At 40.3% G+C, this 25,716-nt stretch overlaps 1 protein-coding gene across 4 annotated transcripts in view; it reads left to right on the plus strand.

Annotated features, from left to right (window-relative positions):
- LOC117412451 (connector enhancer of kinase suppressor of ras 2-like) overlaps nucleotides 1-25,716 on the plus strand; it is a 111,447-nt gene that overhangs the window by 69,850 nt on the left and 15,881 nt on the right. For 2 of the 4 annotated variants that reach the window (XM_058989293.1, XM_058989295.1), the window contains 9 exons: nucleotides 4,078-4,208; nucleotides 5,112-5,323; nucleotides 6,494-6,580; nucleotides 9,382-9,426; nucleotides 9,969-10,216; nucleotides 18,786-18,820; nucleotides 22,287-22,335; nucleotides 25,078-25,126; nucleotides 25,485-25,657. In XM_058989293.1, the coding sequence (XP_058845276.1) occupies nucleotides 4,078-4,208; nucleotides 5,112-5,323; nucleotides 6,494-6,580; nucleotides 9,382-9,426; nucleotides 9,969-10,216; nucleotides 18,786-18,820; nucleotides 22,287-22,335; nucleotides 25,078-25,126; nucleotides 25,485-25,657 (1,029 nt within the window). The remainder of the gene's footprint in view (nucleotides 1-4,077; nucleotides 4,209-5,111; nucleotides 5,324-6,493; nucleotides 6,581-9,381; nucleotides 9,427-9,968; nucleotides 10,217-18,785; nucleotides 18,821-22,286; nucleotides 22,336-25,077; nucleotides 25,127-25,484; nucleotides 25,658-25,716) is intronic. The other 2 variants (XM_058989294.1, XM_058989296.1) reach the window with 1 other exon arrangement.

The raw sequence follows: 25,716 nt of genomic DNA on the forward strand, positions 1-25,716 counted from the left end.
ATCAACAACAAGTGGGACACAATCATGAAGTGGAACGAAATTTATTGGATATTTCAAACTTTTTTAACAAATAAAAAACTGAAAAATTGGGCGTGCAAAATTATTCAGCCCCCTTAAGTTAATACTTTGTAGCGCCACCTTTTGCTGCGATTACAGCTGTAAGTCGCTTGGGGTATGTCTCTATCAGTTTTGCACATCGAGAGACTGAAATTTTTGCCCATTCCTCCTTGCAAAACAGCTCGAGCTCAGTGAGGTTGGATGGAGAGCATTTGTGAACAGCAGTTTTCAGTTCTTTCCACAGATTCTCGATTGGATTCAGGTCTGGACTTTGACTTGGCCATTCTAACACCTGGATATGTTTATTTGTGAACCATTCCATTGTAGATTTTGCTTTATGTTTTGGATCATTGTCTTGTTGGAAGACAAATCTCCGTCCCAGTCTCAGGTCTTTTTCAGACTCCATCAGGTTTTCTTCCAGAATGGTCCTGTATTTGGCTCCATCCATCTTCCCATCAATTTTAACCATCTTCCCTGTCCCTGCTGAAGAAAAGCAGGCCCAAACCATGATGCTGCCACCACCATGTTTGACAGTGGGGATGGTGTGTTCAGGGTGATGAGCTGTGTTGCTTTTACGCAAAACATAACGTTTTGCATTGTTGCCAAAAAGTTCGATTTTGGTTTCATCTGACCAGAGCACCTTCTTCCACATGTTTGGTGTGTCTCCCAGGTGGCTTGTGGCAAACTGTAAACGACACTTTTTATGGATATCTTTAAGAAATGGCTTTCTTCTTGCCACTCTTCCATAAAGGCCAGATTTGTGCAGTATACGACTGATTGTTGTCCTATGGACAGAGTCTCCCACCTCAGCTGTAGATCTCTGCAGTTCATCCAGAGTGATCATGGGCCTCTTGGCTGCATCTCTGATCAGTCTTCTCCTTGTATGAGCTGAAAGTTTAGAGGGACGGCCAGGTCTTGGTAGATTTGCAGTGGTCTGATACTCCTTCCATTTCAATATTATCGCTTGCACAGTGCTCCTTGGGATGTTTAAAGCTTGGGAAATCTTTTTGTATCCAAATCCAGCTTTAAACTTCTCCACAACAGTATCTCGGACCTGCCTGGTGTGTTCCTTGTTCTTCATGATGCTCTCTGCGCTTTAAACGGACCTCTGAGACTATCACAGTGCAGGTGCATTTATATGGAGACTTGATTACACACAGGTGGATTCTATTTATCATCATTAGTCATTTAGGTCAACATTGGATCATTCAGAGATCCTCACTGAACTTCTGGAGAGAGTTTGCTGCACTGAAAGTAAAGGGGCTGAATAATTTTGCACGCCCAATTTTTCAGTTTTTTATTTGTTAAAAAAGTTTGAAATATCCAATAAATTTCATTCCACTTCATGATTGTGTCCCACTTGTTGTTGATTCTTCACAAAAAATTACAGTTTCATATCTTTATGTTTGAAGCCTGAAATGTGGCAAAAGGTCGCAAAGTTCAAGGGGGCCGAATACTTTCGCAAGGCACTGTACTTGTAACAAACAATAATTTAGCCACACAGTCCTTTTGATCCTGTCCCATTGTAACCCTTACTGCAATAAACTGCAGTATTACTGTAATAAATACAGTGCAGTATTTTGGGTGCTGTACAATGCAATAGTACTGCATGAATACTACGGCCATGTGGTACTACTGCTGTACAGAATAGAGCTGTATTTCCACTGCATTACTTTGTAAAAGGAAAGCATGGGAAAGTATGGAAAGACACATTTTCATAGTGTAATTATTGCAAAAGCATGGGAAACTATACAGTAAACTTTAGAGTGTGCTTTTAGTATATTGTGGACAGCAGTAGTGGTAGCTCCCACACAGCATCTGCTGTGATATGATGGCTTCCAGGCTCCCTGCTTATTTAATTATGTGCCTCCTAGATAAAAAGCAATGGTCGTATTTTACAGTGACCAATGGTCATAGACAATGCAATTCAAGATAATTAAAGTGCCAGGGTAACTGAAATATCGATATTGCAATGATCCTGATAAAATCTGTATATTACAGTTCATGTCTACATTCCCTTTCTAAAGTTTACTGTGGTGCATCATGATAAAAGCATAGAAAAGTGAAGCAAAATGACCTTGCAAATGTACCATGGTAAAGTTTTATATAGGTCTTTTGTAATTTGCTCAAGTTTAAACTGCAGTTGTTTTTTTTTTATATGGGAATTCAACTGAAGTGCTGTATATCATAGAAAAAAGACAAAGCAATGTCTTTATGTAACCGGTATATATAGAAGCACATTCACACTGGCTTAATAAACAGAAGGTCTGTGTAGAGATGGTATTTCTGTACATACAGTCGGAAAGGGGTTGCTCAGTTTCAGTATCCATATGCCCCATTCAGTATTAACTGATAACCTAGGACCATATTTCCTGCACTTAGGAATGAGTCTTAAGACTGCAGTTCCTATTGTCCTCTTCTGATACAGAGTTGTTTAGTTTACTGCAGTAGGTACTTGTCAGATTGTGAGGTTTGCTGCTGTGTATATCTCACCACTATTCAGTTTTCAAGGGTCTTCTTTTCCCAGAAGTGATGTCATTCGTATACATACACAGTGGTGAAAATATCTGAAGCATCTTGAAGCTGGGAATGTCATTTTCGGAGATGTGTGAGTTGAGGAGACCATGCACAGACCAGCCAGTTGCTCTAAGAAAACTGACCAAAATAATTTCCAAAATTGCTTATTTCTTTCTGTATAGCTAAAGTTGTACAATATTTCCATTGTTCAGGCTTGGGATAGACAATTTGCTACCATGGATCCTACTTCTTAGACTTAGGACCTAAGATGGAAATCTAGCACAGGTTTGGCTAAACTTCGAAGAATGAATATTTATATACAGTAATAGTCTCTATATGCCTTGGTTTCCCCTACCTATGGACTACATGTGAGGGAAAATGAGGAGTAATTACCCTTTTGAAACTTGAAGTTGTTAGGTATTAATTAAATGGAATAAAACGTGTTAATTACTCAACACAAAACAATGCGGTCCCACGGTTTCCCTTGTTTACACAATTATTGACAATCTGATAGTGTTATTTAACATAAAACCTGCCGTGATCAAACAAACTAAAACTTATATTTTATATATCTTACCTTTCTTTTATCCTTTTTTTTACTTTCATAAGTTTCCTTAGAACCACGTCATCTCTGCAATGAATTGCAGTGAGTCCTGTGCAAGATGTAAACTCGTCGAAGGAAATATATTCCAGTTTCCACGGTGGTAGCCCTTGAGTTATGTTTCAGAAAAGGTCACATTTACGTAACGAATCAGTTGCATTTGCTAGTTTTGCAACATATTTTCGTTGTCAGTTTACTGTTGGTCACTTGAAAATAGATTACTTTGAAATAATTGTTGCTTTGACACTCTTAACCCCACTGGACTCGCTATTTAGTGAGTATGTTGACAATTTTCCTCTTTGATCTGGTTGCTGTGCATAGGTTGCTAGGAACCTTCCCCTGGTTATCATCTGTTCCTGGTTGTCATGAACCTCTATCTGTTCTCTGGTTCCCTGGTCTACACACAGGTTCACACCAACTGGTTCTTATCAATGATTGGTTAAAATAGTAGTGGAACCAGCCAGGTATCCTAGTAACCGATAAAGTAACCAGTCAGACTTCTGAAACAGTATATACCAGAAAAAATGACTTTGGTATAAGCGCTTTTAGTACTTAGCGGGCAGCTGGCTAGAAAAGCATATTTCTAACTTTTTTTTTTTTACAGTGCTTAAATGCTTAAAAGAAAAGGTTTTTAACTTCTATAAAATTGAACTGGATTTAGCACACTGGCCCATGGAAACCAGGAAGCCTGTATTAGGTGTTGCCAGAGTCCTGGTTGCTAAGGTGTAAAAAGATATTCTTGGATACCACTGACTTAGTAACATGGAATCGGTTGCCATAGTGCTGGTTACTAACACTTACAAAAATGATCTTTTCAGTCTATGGCTTCCTGGTGCCAGAGCTGCATTGATCTGGTCACCCGATACCTCTTTAAATGACCATGAGTACCATTCTCTCCACAGCCCATCCCTACCAGCCCTAACAGCTGCTCAACCACCCCACCCAACACAATGGGCATGTCTTCGAAGATGGACAGCTCTAATATGCATGACGTTTTTATCCTGTCTCCTGTCTCAGGGCTTTATGGACCCAGGTAAGCCAAACCACGTTCTGTTGGGCCTGTTTTTCATTAGATGCCCTAAAGTGGAGTGTTGCCTGTCTTTGCTGAAAAGTGACCTTTTCACATTAGATAATGCCCTCTCTGTCAGTTAAAGTTTTTGTTTTAAATAATTAGGTAGAAGGGAAAAGCAATTTATTATGTATACCAAACTGCATTTCTGTGTTTTTTCTATTAGAAGAGCAGAGCTGAAAAAGAGGCTGTTTTTGTCCGCTAGGAAGTACTGTGGTCATATTAGGTCACGGTTATTATATGATTCTGTGCTTGCTTCACTATTGAACAGAGGCCTCTGGGGGCGGGAGATACAAGTTCAGCCTAAGTTGAAGAATAGTGTAGCAGAAGGTGACTAAAACCATCTCCTGCCACATTGAGGTCACCGTCCCTAACATTCCTGCACATCACTTGACTGAAATGCAATCCACAGGACACCATTCACAGAAAGACAGAATGAAAGCTGAAAACTGCAGCTGTTTGTATGCTGTCAAAGTCACTGCACTGCATACTGTGAATAAGATTTTTTTTAAAAGCTGTCGATTTGAGCATAAACTTATTCAAATTGTTTCAATGCTCCAGCCAAGCATCTCTTCTGAATAAATCCTAAAAATGATTAAGCATGGTAAATTTAGTTTTGTGTATTTTTATGTGACTAAACTGAGCATAAAAAGAACATGTTTTTGAAAGTATTTAAAGTTGAAAGTAGACTTTAATACTGTTTTTCACACTGTCCATGAGGCCAAAACACCAGGAAGATGCAAAAATATGAAGATGCATATGAAATCCTATAAACACCTACCATACTGATCCAAAATACATCAACTAGACCACATAATTCAATGCCCACGTTTACTCAAACTGCACCTGTACGTTTTGTTTGTCCAGGGAAGAGATGGGCATCATGTCCTGTGATGACATCAGCAAGTACGGAATGGGAAAGTCCGGGATGAAGGGCTCGGAATCTCCCAGCTACTTCCTGGACCACGAGAGTGGGAAATACTACACACTGATGGAGGGGGAGGGCGTCTCGGTGGGGCCAGACTATGAGCGGGGGAGATCGACGGGTGTGCGGAGACGAGAGAGGACGCCCACTCACGGTATGGCGCGCTCCTCTGCCACTTTACTGCTCCCTATTTCACAACTGGATGCTTTTAAATTGGGAGGATGTCAGGACATGCATGTCAATTAAGCTTTTCATTCTAAACTCCTAAACAAGCTGGCACTTTCTATATTAGGATTTCCCATTCATGCGCATCATTATGTCACGCTGCAGAATCTAAACAAGTCTATTTTTAAAACATTAGGTGATGTAAATTCACCAAAGTATTTAACTAATCTAACTGAACAGTATTTGTACTAGTACTTAATGCAAACGTTGCTGTTGTTGTTGTTGTTGTTGTTCTTCTTCTTCTTCTTCTTCTTTTTCTTTTTCTTTTTCTTTTTCTTTTTTTTCTTTTTCTTTTTCTTTTTTTCTTCTTTTCTTCAAGGAAAGCCCTTTAAAGTACATCTCCTAGTATTATAAAGTAATTTGTGACATCAGGAACTCTCTGACAACAAGTAGAGCTTTAGTGAATGGCTTTGGAGCACCTGGTGAATGTGTGATTTTCCATTTCAAGTGAGAGACTGAGTGGAGGGAGCATGAGATTAAACTGAGGTTTTATCAAGAGCGAGATAGGGCTGTAATTGTAATTTAATTGTAATTAAATAACAAAACATAGCATTATATTTTCATGGCACTTACTCCAGTCAGGAATCTAAGGAAAGTAAAGCTTAAATTTAGGTTTAAACCTACTGTCTTTTCCATATACTGTACTTGTTATATAAACAGAATGCTCCAGAAAATTAGATAAAAGCATGCTGGGCTATTGTTTAGAAACACCAAACCAATCCGTGCTTTGAAAATGTGCCTGTATGCTCATAGGACTGCGATAAATAACTTCACCTCCCTGACAAACAAAAGAAGCAGCTTCTTGTTGGGACTAATGGAATTTGTCTGTTGCTAACGTGTTGTTATGTTCCTACCCAGTAATAAGAACCTATCCTCTCTGGAAATGAGTGCGCATGTTAGTAAAGATAAAACACTGTCTGCTGCAGCCGAGGGTATTCTAATAGCAGGCTGTGGAATTAGTTATGGAAAGATTACATCAAAGTAATTACTTCACAGGGCCATGCTTTGCTTATCTGATGTGTATTAATCAGATGTGCTGCTACAGAGTGGCCCCACTCTTCTCAGGAGGCGAGTAATTGGTCCTTGGGCTTTTTTTCAGGTGACCTAAGGCCGGTTTCCATGCCAACGGAGTACAGCTGGATAGGAGAGACCAAGGAGCCCAACATGTACAAGAGGGGGAGCAGAGGTGGGTGTCTGCACTCTGAGTGGTATGTTCCAAAAGCGGCGAACTCCGCACACTTTCTGAAGATGGTATTCAGTAGATTTACATATAACACTTCCTGTAAATTGCATATTTGTCAGCATCTAGCAAGGAGCTTTTTTTTGTTTATGGGTACTGTTATGTTGCGAAAGGGAGAGACTTATTATCCAGCTGTATAGAAACGTATCTATCCATCTCTTTGCTGTCTATCATCTTTTGGTTCATCTGCTATCCAGCGCATAGATCTGTCTACTAAACAGCGTGGGATTGAAACAGACAGACAACATAACTCTTTTTTTCTTAGACAGTATTCAAGATGAATGATTTACTTCTTACAAACTAGTGGAGGGGATATCTGATTAATAAATAGATTGGGGTTGGATCAAACAATTGGAAACACCAGCTGTATGTAACAAACACTTCTGTGAAAATGGGCTGCCTCCCAAGTGATCTGGGTGATCTCAGGCAGAGAGGAGAAAGTGAAGCCAGGTAGTAAAGTGTTTCTACAAGTTTTTTTTTTTCTTCTTTTGATTGTAAAATTTCTAAATCAGAATACCATTTCTGATGTCTATGGTCTCAATACTATACAAATATTTTGTATTTGAGTTTTGGGATAAATATTGTCGTTTATTTATGAAATAAACCCTCCTGTCCTCCGAAGAGGAAGTTCAGGACCGCAAAGGTACCAGTCTGAATGAAATGAACCTTTATTTTTGATGTTATTACTACATGCCCCAGACCAGAACATAAGGTCATGTTGTGTGGTTTATGATATTCAATCACAATTAACCTAAAAAAGCAGCCATTATATAAAATATCAAGGCTTTATGGGCTATCACATATTAAGAACATGTTGTTACTTTTGTTGAAAATAGAGGGGGATGGTGTGAAACACAGAACCCTTGGAAAGATTCACAGAAGAGACTGATATTTAAACTTTTAAAGATGTTTTGTACTAAAGGGCAATATTAGCATTAGGGCAGCTGCAATGGGATTAGCCAATGGTAGAATTGTACCACAGAAGTAACATGTTCTTATCAATGGTATCACAATAGCGTGAACCATCTCTGGTAATCAAAAGCAGTACCATGGAACTATATCCAGTTTTATTTCGGGTTTATAAACTATAATGGCATAAATAGTTTTTTTTTTAACTTTACTGTAATAGAAGGCAATGTACGAGGTGCCCCCACACATTATGAGAGAATAACACACTGGATACAGACTGATTGCAACTAAATCAATCCAGTGGAGTACACACTATACTGAGGGGAACATGAAAAGTGCAGGATTTCACTTGTCAGATTCAATTACATTCTAGAGAGAATGTCGCCATGAGAGAAGCTTCCATGTTGTTTTTTCAGACTAGCCCTTGGCCCTGACTCTCCCTTTTGCTCTCTCTCTCTCTCTCTCTCTCTTTCTCTCTCTCTCTCTCTCTCTCTCTCTCTCTCTCTCTCTCTCTCTCTCTCTCTCTCTCTCTCTCTCTCTCTCTCTCTCTCTCTCTGTTGCTGTAGGAGGGAGACATTTTCAACCCGTGTCTTGACTCGTGGGTTTTGTTTTTACACTTTCTCTGTTAAAAAATAAAATCCCTCTTGGAAAAGTTAAGTGTGCACATTGCAGTCTTCAGACAAACAGCTCTGTGTGGAAGGCCCTGTTTGTGACACGTCATAACAGCATGTACAAAGGCTTTGCACAAAAACACAGTGGCACAGACAATCACTCAAGTACAGACACAACCACCCACTCACAACCAAAAACAGAAGAGTTGAAAAATGTAAACGCACACAAAGACATGAATACATACACCCGCTACAACAAAAGACTGGCCTTGATGAATGACGGCAAAATGTGAAGCACGGTACCTACAGGTACATAAATGCATACAAATCCAACAACATAAAAACATATACTCTATACACGAAAAATGATTATAAAAAAAAAGAAAAACCCACACCAAAATACTGATATTCCCAAACCCAAGAATCAGAGCTGAGCAGTGAAGTGATCACACCCTCACCCAGCTGCAATGCATAGTGATTTGTATTCACACCGCAGAAGCGAGTCAGCAGCAAAAAAAATCTCTGAAACCCATGAATAGCATTAAAGAAAGTGATTCCTTTTGGGTGTGCCGGTTCAATCAGGTTGTACTCCCCCTCTGTGTTACTAAATATAGCTGCCGCCTACGACTGGGGAAAGCGGAGGCGGTCTCAGCTCCCCCCTCTCCTCTCAGACGGCACGATGCAGCTTATCAGGGCTGCGAGAAACTGACACCCTCCTGAGACACGCCGGCTCTCACTGAATCTGTTAGACGTTTTGTTTTAATGACCGACAGAGCAGTGAAAGGATGCGTCATTAAATAGCATTTTGTATAGCGTGTGTGTGCGTGTGTGCTGTCTTTTTGTGTTGTCTGTTTTTAATTTCAGTGGATTTGTTACCCTTTACAAAATCTAAATCTGCCCTTACTGTTAAATGTGTGTACAATAAACTCTTATTCAGGCAGAAGATTTTGACAAGTGTCATATTCAGCGCGAGACATTTCTCCATGAAGTCGTACTTTGTTTTCAGACAGGAATCTTTACTCTTGTCTGAGAATGGAACCATAGTCCCTTTGGTTTCAAGCTACTGTAAATTCTTTGCAAATGTGAAATGTACAGCATGGAAATATTTGTTGCTGGTAAGTTTATCCAAAATTAAAACACTTAATCAAGAAATCTAAGTGAAACTATCTTAGCCTGGTTGACAAATTCTGTGTCTTACCAAATTACATTTCTCTCTTTTGATCAAAGCTAAGCGACAGAGACTGCCTTGTGATGGCTGCAGAAAAATGAGAAGTACTTATTTCATTTTTTACTGAGACGCATTACTAACAGAATGTGAGCAGAGAAAATCCAAACTGTTACATTACCCTTATTATTTGTTTGGTTTTAAATGGGCAACTACTCCAGCACCATATTTTATTTAAGGACCTGTGACATCTTATACTTGCATTTGCAAGTATAAAGTACAGCCTTTTAAATGCTAAATCAAACATTAGTTAATATTATTACAACAGCAGGTAAAATGATGTGCACAAACAAAGCAGTGGTGTTTGTAGCTTAATATATCTGAATCATTCATTTTCCTACTAAGTCTAATAATATTTAATTTCCTCATGCTTATGCTATGCATTTACCACAGTTTGTCTTGCTTTAATACGCTTTGCTGTGCTATTACCATAGTATACTGCAGTAAACTTCTTTGCTTATTCTACATAAACGCTACATCATTTTGCAAAACTCCTTATTCCAGCTAGTGATTTGCACCTGCTTGTGTCTCTGGTCTGAGCACAGGGAAGGGAAGCATGGTGATAGCCTCCTCTTCTTTATTTTTTCAGACTCTGAGAACTCTCTCCTTCGTTACCTGAGTGACGACAAGATCCTGGTGATTCAGGAGGAGCCGGAGACCCAGCGTGAGTGTAAGCGGGACACGGGCCGGCGCTCCCGGAAGAAGGGCAAGAACCCCAGCAGCCCCAGCTATCCCATCAGCCCCTCCCTGCTGACATCCACTGTGCGGCTGGACTCGTCCCAGTCAGAGCTGCTGTCCTTCCCTCTGCCCGAGAGCAACACTGTCCCCCTCTACCACGTAAGTGCCCTCACTTTGACTTTAACATGCTGGAGTCCACAGACTGAGCTAGCCTGTGTCAAATGGATGTCACCTACAGGGCATGGACACTTCATTAGGACCCATTAGGAAACATATAACATAGCATAACAATTCCATTAACAATTAAGCTTCGGTATCACCACCTACTCGATATATTGCGGTTATCGGGGTCAAATATAAATCCGCTATGTATCGAGGGCCGCAATACAGAGAGAGACCCATAGAAAAACAAATAGGCTAACAAATACTGTACAACCACTCCCTCGTTTTATCGGGGGCATCAGGGTCCAATATAAATCCTTTTCTCATTTTTCATATAAAAAGCAACACACAGTTTTAATTCGTACTGTGGAGGGTAACTGCTTTTCATCAACTTAAGTCTCTAATTAATTTCATGAGCCTTCTGCTCCTTCCTCAAATGCACAAACACGCTGCATTGAAATAATCCATTCCCAACATAGGAGGCTTGTTGCTAGGGAGCTGATGTCACTGCCTTGTGACTTTTGCTAGTGCATTGCTGCCACAAGTGATAACAGTACAATATTAATGCTTTGTTTTTAATTGTTTCGTATATTTTTGTTTGTGATGTGCAGGACGAAATAAAACGAACAGTAATTCTAAATGAATTATATTGCAGCTAAGACATGCGCAGTTAGACTGTAAAAATGGGGAGCCAACTCCAAGACTGCGATATATCTGAATCCGCAAGATAGCGAGGGGCAATATAACGAGGGCTGGGTGTATATATATATATAAAACCACTTCAGCAAAAGAAACCGAACCGCTCATTCCAGTTCTTCACCAGGTCACCTGGAGTCCACTGAGATTGCAGGGCATCTGAAACAGCGCTGCTTGCCTGTGCACACCAGCCGGTATGCTCTTCTGTATTGCAATTGTTTCCTATGTTCGTACATTATACATTATCGGCTATAGGTTCGGTGTGCTGGGTATTATAGTGTGAACAAGGACTTCCAGCAAGAGCTGTCATGTCAATGAACGGGAGAGGAAGGTCGTTTCAGCAGTGCGTACTCTACAGTATGTAAGCCAGGAATCCCTCTTTTTATTGTTATATTCTTTCCTGACTCCTCGCAGTTGGATGTCCTTGAAATTACCGTTTTTATCTGTCAGCCCACTGAGAAATGCCGGAAAGCTCCTTGCTGGCACCTGATTGGGTGATTACAGCTTTCAGAGAGCAGATAGCAACCAGACTGGCACTGAGATTCTCGTGCACTGAGCGGGTAACCCCAGCACTGTGCCAACCGCATTGGCTTCCAACACAATGTGAGTTTTATCTTCACTTCCCCAATCCAGTGTGGGAACACTGTGCTTCTCAGAAAGCAGGGTTAAAGGGTCTGCTCTGTATACATCTCTTCAGTTCAGCACGCCAGTACACTACCATGCAAGTGGAATCGAATGAAGCCGTCCAGAACGTTTTTACAACCTGGTCTTTATTGTAGATCCAGATCCTGGATTGAAATGGACTGAAAGAGCCACAAGTGAATACTACTATTCTATTCTATACATACTGTACTTCCCATTCCTAATATCTGGTTGGGCAACCACTTACCCCGACCACAGACAAGCCTCTCTTACTGCCTTTTCCCTCTGTCCATCGCTAACTATTTACAGGGCACACCATTGCTGATACTCTCTCATGTGCAATGTCTTTCAGCAGCATACCAATATGACTGTCCTTCCTACTGTGGCACCTGCTTGACGTGCACCCACTGTCATGCAAACGCTGGTGGATTGTTCAATTTCTGGTGCAACAGTGCAACTCTCACATCACATGATCAACCTCATTTTATCACATGATCAACCTCATTCTGCTTTCTAATTCAGGGCGATTTCTAATTCAAATGCAGTCCAGGGGACTGGTCCTAATAAAGTGGAAAACATAGTTCTGTTCAGTTACTACCTCTTGCCTTCTTGCCGCAGTTCACCATATTTATAACTGTAATATATAGAACTATGCATAATGAAATATAACTGGCTGAATATTTCTGATGAATCGATACCCCCTGTTAGAGCTAGAACCTGGTTGGTCATCATGTTTTGTGCCTCCAGCTGTCGAGTTTCATTTCCTTGCAGTGAATGGCTTTTCCACAGCAGTATTATAAAGTGGCAGACAGACAGATGTTGGGAATGAGTGAAAGTTGAGGGCTAAGGTCAGTCTAAGTATGTTACCGTTCAGGCGTTAGTGGCTCAGATAATTGCCCCGCCTTGTGTTTGTCAGAAGTGGCGTTTAGGCAGCAGTAAAACGGTCCATTGAATTCAGTCTACTGAGTTGTGTGCTTTGGGGATGGGCAGGCAGTCTGCCTACAGGAAAGGGGATACAGCCCTAGAGTACCTGGCATATATTTATTCAGTTTCATAATATTCATATAATACATCATTATTATTATTATTATTAGTAGTAGTAGTAGTAGTAGTAGTAGTAGAAGTCGTAGTAGTACAGAACATGTAATAATGTTTTCATAGAGGACTCTTGCTCACCAGACTTCACTGCTTGTGGGGCTGCAGTAGTGTATGGGAGTTTATTGCCTAATTTATAGCCACGTTGCTTCCTGCCTCAGCCTGCTCCTATACCGATATACACAGTAAATACAAATATAATGCATATCAAGAGGTATAGCACAGCTCTTTCCACAGAACAAACCAGAATGACTTCAACCTGTTTGAATACAGGTATTGGGCTGTGGAATACTGCATATCCAGTGTCTGTGCTAGAGCAAGAATGTCTTAACTTCAAGATACCTTAAGGAAAATGGAGCCCTGCAGTTCTTCTGCATGCACACGTAATAGTCTGTGGAGAAAAAAAAGACATCAACCTCTCATAAAGTGCACAAAGCGGGACAATAAATCTGCATGCCGTGAGAGTGCGCATAAGAGAGGTTAGTGTGGGCAAACAGCTGCATCCTTCAATTGATTGCACCTGCCACTGAAACTTTCAGACCCCATATCCACACACAGCTCACCCAAGAGACAGGAAAAGGTGTCCCTGTGTGCAGGACCTGTGTGGGAGCAGGACCCAACAGACAGGAAAGCTGCCAGGCCTCATAGAGCTAACTGACCCGCAACTAACCCTGGAGCACAAACCAGATGGAATGAATGGCCTTGGTGCAGACACCTAGTCATATTAGTAGTGGTAGGATTAGTAAATACTCTGAGCCACTCAAACCCACTCCCTTTCACACTGCATTCAAGTGCTCTAACCATTACTGTACTTCAGATCAAATCAAATCAAATTTTATTTATAAAGCGCCTTTCATGGCAAGCCATCCCAAGGCACTTTGAACTAATGGAGTTGAGTCTGATACTCCATACAGTACAGTCCTGTGCTCCAGTAATAGAGCCCCTCAGTTTCTGCAATTTTGCACATCAGTGTTTTTCCCTGGGATTAGGGAATTCTCAATCCCCACGACTCGCAGATGCTCAGTCCATCTTAACGAGTGCCTGTACTTTATCTCCAAAGACACTCTCTCTATTTGCTTGGGAAAGAGGGGATTAGCATGCAAGAGAGAAACGGTTAAGTTAATCGAGCCAGGGAGCGTCACATTTTTCACTGTCGAAATCTAATAACTTTAAAATTAACAGGCAGAGGAGCAGAAAATGTTTTAGACTCTTAATATGAATAAATTATGCCAGCGGTGTGACAGGCGACAGGTGGGGTTAGGGTTAGGGTTAGGGTTGGGTTTAGGGTTAGGGTTAGGGTTAGGGTTAGGGTTAGGGTTAGGGTTAGGGCTTACCTCTGTGCTTGTGGTTAAAGTTAAGGACTGACCTAGCCCAGCCTGGCTCCTGTGGGTCAAAAAACGTTTTGTGAATATTTTTGTTGTTTAAAGAAGGAAAAAAAAACACCTGGTTTTTCAATGCAATTCACGATAGTTTTTGTTTCAAAATAATAGCGAAGAGTGCATGAGTAGCACATGAGTGACAGCAGATTGAGCTTTCCTGGATCGATCATTTCTTTAATATGTGAGGAGGAGGGATGGCTGTCTCTTGCCATTGCTGTCAGGATTTAGTTCAGGTGCAGGCTGTGTGGACACAAGCTGCTGTCTGCACAGCTTGCACGGCACAGTCCCTCTGTGAATTACATCATCCGTAATTGTCAGAAAATTATCTCACCTCAGACCTGCATCATCCTGCGTGTCCCAGAAAGCCTTTTTTTAGCTGTCCCGTTTTAAAAATATCCCAGTCACCAGTCAGTTGTGCACTTTGTAAAAGCAGTTATGCAGATTTGTGTCACGATGTGAATACTGCTGCAGTCTGTTCTGTACTTTTTCTGGAAAGGTGCTTTGTGAATGCAAAGGCACGCTTGTTCTGAGATGATGTGGTGTTGTTAGATTAGTTTTTTTTTGTTGTTGTTTAATCTTAAACCAGGACTCTAAAATACAGTACTATCAGAATCTTATTTGGTTTAGTATTTGAGTTATCGTACATTTTAGGAACAAACAGACTGCGTTAGCTATGGAGGCTCCTGCTGACTGAGTGCTTACCATAAGCCCTCTATAAAAGCCTGCTCATCGTACCTAAAGCTGACTAGAATGCATGCCAGCGATAGCATTTGCATAACAGATGAATCCTCCACACAGGCCATTAATACAAAAATGTTCTCATTTTTTTGTCACCCACTTGGAGATAACGGTAACCCTCTAACGCAGCAGTCGAGGCAGCCTATTAAACAGCCATGATGATTGCTTCTCAGGCCCTGTTGTTTCTTGGCAACCTCACTCTTTCATATCTAATGCCCTTTGATCGGTTCAAACTGCTGAACTAATTATTTTTTCATTCCCTTGTATATCTTTTTTCTTTCTTTTCTGAATAAACAAATACTATCAGTCATCCGTCCTCAGGGAAGTCTTCGGAATCATGAGCTGAAACAGGAGTTTTTTTGATTTCTGGTATTTGTTTAAAGAGAATCCTATATGTCCGTAGGTCCACGATCTCCCTGCTATGAAAGGATTCAGAAATTATGACATCTCTGACTGCAGTGCGTCTTTTATCGTTTCAACAGTATGATTCCACCTTCACCTGGTATCTCCCTGGCATGACTTTCGTAATTAAAAAAACAAAGAAAAGAGGAGAAGATACCAAGAAAAAATTGAATTTGAACGCAGTTCCAAAAATTGCTCCCGTTTGTTGTAGACATTGACCCTTCTTTATGCCAGTTATGATTTTGCTTTAGACAAATCTTGCCATCGTTTTACCTGTACATATTTGTTTTTTAAAGAGCAACCAGTCTAAAATATCCTAACTGATGTATTATTCTTCTTGTTGAGAATCCCTTTGTGTATCATTTTGGGTTTCAGTCATCACATACTGGTGATCTTTGTACTAAAAGCACCTGTGTGACTTCAAAAGAGCTCTCAGGCATGTCTAGCTCTAAGTACAGCTGGTACACCAGAGTGTAACCATTAACCTGTCCCCCTGCAGCACTCTGCCTGGATGTAACATTGTAACATTTCTTACATCCCTGTCATGTTGCAGGGGGGGCAGGTTAATGGTTACACTGTGGTGTACTACTAGCTGAACTTTGAGATGAACATGTTTTGAGGTCACAGGGTTGTTTTAAACTTCAGAGTTTGAAAATAACACCAGGATATAATGACTGCAACAGAAGATGATATACAAAGTGAATCAAAACAAGAAGAAAAATACATTCGTTCAGATAAGTTGGCTGGGTTATTTTTTATCTGCCACTAGGTTTGATGTGAAAGCAGTTTAATACTGATCCTGTTTGTTTCCATCAGCAGCTTGAAACACATACCAAGATGGGTTCTGGCCCAGTGACTTTGGTGGAGGAAGTTACCTAATGATACATACAGTATAGGCAATCTTGTATTAAATAACTAATATATCGTAATGCACGTATTGCACCTATGGAAATTAAACTATAACTTTGCCCCTTTAAATAAATATGTATATACTTGTAATTTTAGTTAACCTTAATGTAACTGCGCAATGATTATTACACAGAGTGTTTCAAGTCATGCCCCGACACTAATAATGAATTGAAGAATGCAGTTTTACAGTTCTGCACAGTTGTACCTACGTGACCGCTTGTTGCTTGGAGGCCCTGTGGAGTGGGGTGTCTGAAAGCATCAGTTGCAGCCAGTGAGCTGCATCACATCAGCAGAGCTGTTGAGTACTCAATGATCCAAGCTGGCACCTCCGGAGCCTCAGCGCTGCCTCCAGGGACACATTTAAAGCTCTTCGGCGGAGGCACGGTGCTGGCGAAAGGTTACAGAATCATTTTTTAAATACTGTCAGGATGGATCATGCTTAAGCAACTGGGCAGCTGTTTCCGAATTGCTGTCAGCCGCCTGCATTCTGCACATTTAGAAGCCCCCCTCCCCACCCTTTAATAAAAACTATTTCAGAGCATATGGTTTGGACCAGGGCCACCAGATGACAATTGAGTCATCTAAAAGCCCTTTCCCGGAAATGTGTGCATTATCTGCATTAGTATTATCAAGCCTTAAAAGTGGCATGAATACAGTGAAATGTGCATGTCAATCTTATAAGAATGGTTTTATATATACACAGAGAAGTGCCACAATTGGGGAAAGAAGTGGACCCAAGGTTTGACTGTAAATGCCAGTGTATCAGCTCTCTCCTGCCTCCCAGTCCTCTGCTCTAACCGTTGGGTTACACGGTGCAGTGCTGCTTTGTGTGGGAAGATGATACAGTTTGTCTGCACTGTCAAGGCCCTGTGATGTTCCAGGAACAACAGCAAACAAACGAGTCGGTAGAAGAGTCCACCCCTGAGCAGGGATAGAACAGATTCCTAGCGGCCCAGCTGTGTTTACCCAAGCAACTGTCTGTAATTTACTGAGGAGCTGTTGTGTGTTTTTGGTTAACTGGCAAGCCCTCCTTTCTCTCTCGAGATCTGCTTATGCAACTCGAGGGATGCAAGATGGAACCGTGTTATACTGAGTGTGTGGGTGGTGTATTGGGTACAGCACTTATCTTTAGGCTGATTGGAATTCCAGGTTTGGGAAAGCCTGCTGTGTGTGTAGGGGAGAGGGAGACTGTGTGTTTGTGTTATACTGTACTAGATGTACTTCACTTCCCTAATACTCTAGTTTGGAGTATGGCTCTGTGCTGCTGGTTAGTGATAGTCTTACATCCTGGCCTCCAAGCATGGACTGTGTACTTATTGACATTCTAGAAACAATGATTGCTAAGCTAAAAAAAATAGGATCTCAGAGGGTTTTATAAATAGAGACAGTGATGGGGTATTAAGGGAAATGTGTATACAGGTTGTGAAACCCGAGAGCCAAAGCAAAGCTGTTAGATGAGAAAAGAGATTGCAGGTGTAATTGAGTCTTTGGGGGAGAAGCTATTCTTGGTCTGAGCAGAGGGGAAGCTGCTTCTTTCGTAGCTCTACGCGCTTAAAAGGTGTCCCTTCTTTAGTGATGAGGAGTGCTGCTGAGCTGTGCTGGAGTTAAAGTAAGGCTGTCAGTCACTGCAATGCACCTGGGAGGAACAAAGGAGGTGATAAGGATGCAGCATACACTGATGCATTTATGACAAACTGACATTGTGAGTGCCGCTGTCAAAAATGCAGCTTACAGTGTTTTTTTGAAGTGCTAGGATTATAACTATTTTAAAATGATAAAACCAGCAAAAAAATACTGAAAACTGTTGAATTGCTCCTAATCAAAATCACTGTAGGTTGTTTTATAATAGTTTCCTTTCAGTGAAATGACCAACTTTGCACCTACTTCAAAACTTACGAAACTAGAACTAGTAGATGTATTGAGTCCTTAATAACCTGCTGGGATGTTACTAGTTTTTACCAGTCTTTGAATGAGTGAATTAGTATAGGCTTTATTTTAATATGATGTGTACGTCAGATTAATTCAATATTAAGCAGAAGGATAGCCTGTGTTCGTTTGTACAGTGCACAATTCCTTTTAAGAATTATATAAAAGCATATTTGAACTAGTGCTGCACATGATCATACTGTTTCATATTCTAACACAAATCAGTTACAGCAGCAGTTCTAGATACTGTAGGCTCTATTTAAAAGCAATTACAAAAATACCAGTTTCTAGTTGTATACCATTTGATTCCCCTAATCAAATTTGCCTTTACCTTTGATCCTGCTTCAAAATAGCTAACGATTGTATTTGATTTTACCAGCATTTGTTGTAAACACACTGCAGACACAGCCTCTTTCATAGCACAGGTAAAGCAGTTGAGGGTGACATGGTCTGCAGCCTCTATATTCTTACGGTAGCTGAGCGATGTGGTGCAATTCAAATCATCTGTAACCTGTTTGAAACCATGAAGACCACCTTAGTTCCTACATGGCATCCCAGTTAGATCAAACAAATGACTCAGATGTGTATGCATGCATGTATTTATGTAATTCTTTCTCTATACCCCCAATCGTAGCCACAGCATAGATATGTGTTTGTGACCTAATTTTCCTGTCCGCCCATGCAAAGAGCTCTCAAAACCCTCTGTGAGGAAGTGTGGGTTAGAGTCTGTTCCATGACTCGAGAGCTGTCCTTCACAAGCGTCTTGTTCTGTCTTGCAGAGAGCTGGAGACACGCTGCGAGGAGACTCGGATCGGTAAGTAGACTCTGCTGGCTCTTCTTGTTTGGGTCGCTGTTGGGTTTCAGCTGCGAATAGAAAGTATATAAAACCTGTCTGTTTGTAATCTGTAGACTTCCTCTGTTGAGCTGTTCTGTGAAAACCACTGTGAAGAGCAGAAACAAGTGGTTACCAAGTTGCAGTGCAATGCAAGTTCATGTCTGAACTGAAAGGATATGGGCTCAGTTCACCTCACAATGGATTTCCTTCTAGTTTTTGGATAAATTAAGGTTTATTGTTATTCCATTAACTACAAAAACAAAAAAAGTTTAATTAGATACTTAGCAAACTATAATAGACTGAAGTGAACAGCAATACAGTGTTTTTTTGTGCTGTAAATTAATTATAAGCACCACATACTAGCATTTTCCACTGAATATCATTTTGAAATTGTTGACTGTCCATTAGCACATGTTCTGTTGGGTCGGTTTATTAATCTTTTCAGCGAATTGGGCATTTCAAATCGGGTAGAACATGGGGGTAAAATTGATAATAAAAAATAAATACAAAACATAAGCAAAGTGTTCCTAACTACATAAATTTGGACGCTTTAAAAATAGCTAAAAAAGAGTCAAATACATGTATTTGAAGGCGTTACTCCTTACCCAACAGAACAAAAATGTGAATTTATTTTTTATTTTTCTAAATGATGTGCACTGCTAATGAACCCGGTCTCCACCAGTGAAAATGGGAAGCTTCATCTTGCTATAAAAAAATAAATACTTTCATTGCATGTAGTGGAGCATTAAACTTAAAAAGAAAATAGTCCAGTAAAAAAAAACTGTAAAAAAGTGTTTAACTGCAGAAGCATACTCTTTAAGTTGAAGCGAGTGTGATTGCTGTCAGCGGGCTGGATCACAGCGAAGCAGCAGTGAGGTAAAGGAAACCACAGAGCGAACTCCCACAGGCCTGTGAGCGAGCAGGCTGCCAGCCGCAATGCACAGTGAACACACAAGGCTGACATTCAATACACACATAGGAAGGATGATTCGCATTTTGGTCACATGAATACTGACAAGCAACGCTACCCCACCTATGGAGTGGTCATATAGACTTGATAAGACCGGAGGTTTCACAGATACAGTGAAACCAACACGTATTGAGAGACAATAAGTTTCAATATCCAGAGTAGACATCCATTTAAAACAAACAAGTGAAGTACAGTATCTAAGTTTAATTCCTTAAACAAAAAACATGAACATCTAAAGCTCAGTAAAGATTGTTCAGTTTAAATTGCTAACTGTTTTAAATTGGTGTAAAAGCACACATTGCGCTTGTGAAACAATCGAATAATCTATTTCTAGGACAAGTTTCAGTAAAAATGCAAATAATGCAAGAGTAACAATTAACCAAGAAGGCTCCACCTTGAGACAAGGAAGCTCTTCATAATATTGAACCCACATAAAACTACTGATATTCAAGTGGAAGAATCTGAATATTTGTTGGTACAAATGTATTCATATAACTTAATTACCAAGAACCAGGGTTATCGCTAATGTTTTCTGGCTATAGGTATGTCAGCTCTAGAAGTGTGTTCATGTTCAGAGCACGTCTTTACCCATGTTTATTTTTATTTTTTTCCTTGAGTAGCTCTTTCTTTTTTGAAGTCCAAGTCATCTTTATTGAGAATCAAAAAAGCCGGGGGGGGGGGGGGGGGGGGGGGTGCGGGGGCGGGGTGATTCAGGCCTGTGACAGCTCTCAGCAATTTTATGCTGCTGCTCATTCCCGACAGAACATCTGCTTTGAAAACTAAAATAAGCCAGGCAACTTTCAAAATGAACTTAGTACTATTAGTACTATTTTTAAACATTCTGTATTTTTGTTTATTTAAAGCTAAGTTTCAGTTCTGCCATTTGATTTCCTGTGAAGCTATATTTTGACTTCAGACATTTAGGTGGCACAAATTATAGATTCTACACTACCCTTTCAAAATATATATATAGTACTGCACTACAATTGAATTAAATAATATTTAATTAAATACATTTTACACTTCCTTTGATTTTTTTAAAATGTTTTTTATATAGTGCTTTGACTATGCGCTCAGAAAAACATCATTTGTGTAATTGTGCTAAGAACACCTGACATTTAAAGCTGTGTACTCTAAAATGTATTTATACTGCAGTATTACAAGTACAGTATGTATGGGTATTTTGTATTGCAAAGAACAGATAAGTTAATCTTGGACTGATAAATGCATAGGAAAAACATGGTATACTTTTGTTTTTGTGAAATTCGAGGGGTCTCCCAAGTATTTGTTTGTTGACGGTATAGGCGAGGAAATGCTACCACAGGGCACAGTGCCGACAGTTAAACATGGGGGAGGTAATGTGATAGTGTGGGGGAGTTCAGTGGCAGTCAGAGTGTTGATCTTATTGAATTAATGGAATTATGTGTAAAGAAAAGCATCAGAGCATCCCCCACAAACTTGTGCTGCCATCTGGTTGGTGTCTAATTGGACATCAATTCAGCTCCTGCAGCAGGACAGCGATCCAAAACACACAGTCCCTTCCAGTCTTTTAATGAGATATGTGGAGAAAGAATCAAGGGGATAGAGGTATTGATATGATACATAGTGATGGTCCAGTGTGCTCCACTCAATCCAGCTGACTGCTCACTAATAGCATTCATGTGGGATGAAACACACACATTAAACCAAGGCAACCCAAAGCCATGAAACAGGATAGTTTAAGAAAGGTTTGGAAAGCTAATTGCAAGAGCATCTCCTATCTGTACTGTAATTGCCTCTAAACTGCATTATAGATTGTGTATGTAGCACACACTTTGTGGCTGATCCATTGTTATGCAAATGAGATCCCTGATATTCTGTAACATGTAAATGCTGCATCTCCCTCCCGGTCTGCATTTGATAGAGGGCTAACAGTACGTTCTTGATTGGCAGGTGCTTCTCTATCCAAGACTCCACAAATGATGTATGTTCTACAAGAAAAAGCCTCAAAAATGAGAGGAGAGTGTGCTAATTTCCACTGAAATATTTCTGATGAATCACTGCCTTCCTGGTTGCCCATAATGACCCCCTGATGAAAGCTTCCCATGGTTTTGCCATATCTATACAATGCATTTAATATGCTTTGGTTAACAACTGCAGTTCGTTTTTTCACTACCTTTGCTTGTTTTTACCATGATATACCCCACTGAACTTTTAGAAGGACCACAGTGTTATGTTATATTGTGTCCAGCCTCTATACTGCACAATGCATTGTCACTTGATTTGGCATCCTTGTTCCATTAGCAATAAATGTACGTTTCATATTAAACTCTGCCAGTGACCTGTTTATGATGCTGATTGGAGATGAAGCTGATGTATTGCTCATGTCATGAGAATTCAAGCATGTCTAATGAGTAAGCTGTCAATGGTTCAGACAATGATTTTGTCCTCTTTGTAACCCCCCCTTCCTAACACTCCTCTCCCCTCTCTTTACAGGTATGCTAGTTCTGGAATAGATAGACAAGGAGTCACATCCATGAGGAAGGTAAGCCCTAGTCATCTTCTTATTTAAAGGGATATATCATCAACATAACAATATTAAAGGCTTACCTGTTTAATGATGTGTGTTTGGTATGCTTCTCTATAGTTGTTTTGTTTAGATCATGCATATTTGGCATGCTTGCCACCGTTCCAGTATAAACTGCACCCAGACCTGGGCTGCAGGACCAGTTTAAATAACTAACTGTTTTAAATCGCTGTTAAAGCAATGCACTGTGCTTATGAAACAATTGAATAATCTATTTATACGACAGGTTTCAGTAATAATGCAAATAATACAAGAGAGTAGTAATAATTAATCAAGTGGGCTACAACTTGACAACATTTATTTATACATGTGAACCCACATAAAGCCACTGGTATTCAAGTGTAAGAATATGAATATTTGTTGGTGCAAATGGATACATATAACGTAATCACCAAGAGCCAAGGTTATCGCTAATATTTTCTGGCTATAGGTATGTCAGCTCTAGAAGTGTGTTCGTGTTCAGATCACAGCTTTACCCACATTTTTTTTCCTTGTGTAGCTCTTTCTTTTTTCAAGTCCAAGTCCTCTTTTCGAGAGCCAAAAAGCCAGGGGGGTGATTTTATGATGCTGCTCATTCCCCACTGAACATCTGCTTTGAAAACTAAAATAACTCAGGCAGCTTTTCAAATGAACTTGATGCTATTAGTACTATTTTTAAACATTCTGTATATTAAGGGATTTTTTTTTTTCTTCTGTAGTCTGTTTTTTAATGTTAAGTTTCAGCTCTGCTGGGGAAACATATTAGTGTCGCACAGCACACAGTTCTTCACCTACAAGATACAGTCGTGGGCGCAGCACTAATATACTTCCCCTCCTCACTTCAGAATATGAGAAGCGTTTTTTGTGAACAGTTTGTAGCATGGCAAATACTAAGGTAGAAACAATGATAGAGAACCATACAGAATACAAACAAAGGGATATTAAACAGGTAAGAAAATAAATATTATTATAGAACCATGTAGAGGGTAGATGCTGGTGGAGTGTGGATTGGAGTCACGTGCAGGAGAGAGGAATCACAGACTGGATGGAAGCAGCTCTTCCACTCTGACTCACTGGAGTGAAATAACCAGCTCCTTGAGGTCTGAACATATCTTTTGCTGAGATCAAAGAGAAGCCATTAATTATACAGTAAGCAAGCTGTTCCTGAATAACATGATGGAAAATGAGATACTGTACATGAAGGCTCATTTCACTAAAATAGAGAAATAATTGCTGTACAGTACATAATGTGGAATAATCAGGACATTGGGTTGCTTTTAAACAACATTTTCTTTTTTTCATGGCTGACTGTGTCTACCACTGTACAATATGAAGCATGTTATATAAAAGTTCAATCTATACAGTAATGTTGAGGTTTCCCATATTCTGAAATAGTTTATCATATTTTCCCATGTTTTGTGTCTGTACTTATTCAGACTTTACTAGACTTAACTGTGTTTTTACCATGGTTTACCTCAGTTAAGAAACCATACTGGTTAATACAAATTATTTTAAAAAATAAAAGCAGGAACCTGTAATAGAAATGAGAGGGCTGTCAAGCATTCTTCGGGTGTAAATTTTAATCAATCAGCCCTAAAGCTAACGTTAATCAGGAGCATCCAGGAAGGCTGTCATTGGGGGGACACTGTTTTAATGGGTCTAATCCACCAGAACCCTAATAAGCCACCCTGCACAGCCTCTCTCTGCTTGTTATTCAGCTCCTCAGCTTCAGTTGAAGTGCTCTGGCTAACTCTCCAAAAGCCGGTTAAGAAAGTCATGTTCAGTTGATGAGAGGCTATGACACTCCCAGTATTATTAGCAACTATTTTTTAAATTTTCAGACATGAACCTTCCATAATTCTAAGAAGGAATTTGGGCTCTCTTAACTCATTTATCCCCGGGCCAGCCATTGTTTCAAATGTACCTTTTAAGTCTATTCCCTGGAGGAAAGAGATATCAGTTTGACTGTGCCACTCCCTACCCCAGACCCACCTTTGTAAAGACGAATTCCATTTATAAGGAGACAGGCATGCTGTTGTTCAGCTCAACTATTGTTTTTCATGTGCCTCGGTTACCCTGTATCATTTTTTTTTTTTTTTAATAGCACCCTAGGGAGACACTGGGGTGCCAGTGCAGTAGAGCTTGGACAAGCAATGGATGGTTTTAATAAAATACAAGGTTCTGCAAGCAACCTGCTCTTCTGGCACCTTAATACCTTTAATTGCCTTGAAAAGACATGGGAGGCAGAGCACATAATTAAGAAAGTGTGGAACAGTCTCTGGGGCAGGTGTCCTGCATTGTAATGATGCCTTATCCACTGTTGCTGGCTTGCACATTTCTGATTAAAGTCCTAAGCACAGGTTTTAAGATGACTAATGAGACTGCTCTTCCAATGACAGAATATAATGTTGCTTTGGATACTACTGGGGTTTGGAGATTACACACAGGAACGAGTTATGAGGACACTTTGCTATATATAACCTGGAAAAACCTAAAGAAACTCAGTGAACAAACGTTTCATCAGTGTCTTAGAAGTTTCTTTCTTGAAGCTTTACCTTCCATTTTTGATTGTATTTTGAGGTTTTGGATGTATATAAGCTGGACTTGAATGAACTACCTCCGCTCCTGTGTGTTGGGTGGTGGGGCTCTGTGCTCTTTGTTTCAGCAATACCCCTGATCGGCTTCTCCATTCATTCTCTATTGTCTTTCTTTGTTTTTCAGTCATTTCATTACGCCTCCTTAAGGACTAAAACCAAAAAGAGAACCAAAGGTAAGAAACGAAAGTTTCATTAAGCATCATTATGTTATCTATAAAACTGAGCTGGTAGTCTGAGCTCCTGAACTTCAACAGCCCAAGCTGTGATTGAAGCTGTGAGACTTGTGTGGACTTGTGGTTAGTGTGAGGGGCTGGAAAGCAGAGTGGCTTGGTGGGTAGTTTTAAGAGATTTTTGGTAGTGGCTTTGGGGATAGTGCATAGTGCAGCCTATGAGTTTGAACCTATGAGCATAGCAGGATAGTGGGTTGGTACGGAGAGACGAGGAACTGGTAAACAGTGTTACCGTGTATTTAGAGCTTTCCATGCTAGTAGTTCCTGTAATGAGGTCTCCCTGCTAATCCCCCTCCCCCAGGCTCTCTGACCAGCGGAAGCCGGCGGAGGATCTCCTGTAAAGACCTGGGCCATGGCGACTGTGAGGGCTGGCTCTGGAAGAAGAAGGATGCCAAGGGCTACTTCATCCAGAAGTGGAAGAAGTACTGGTTCATCCTGAAGGATTCCTCACTCTACTGGTACACCAACCAGAACGTAAGGGTCCCGTAATACTTTCAAAGAAACCTAGCCATGCCTCACTCATCAAAACCATA

Source organism: Acipenser ruthenus, chromosome 16 (assembly GCF_902713425.1).
Source record: "Acipenser ruthenus chromosome 16, fAciRut3.2 maternal haplotype, whole genome shotgun sequence".
Taxonomy (NCBI): domain Eukaryota; kingdom Metazoa; phylum Chordata; class Actinopteri; order Acipenseriformes; family Acipenseridae; genus Acipenser; species Acipenser ruthenus.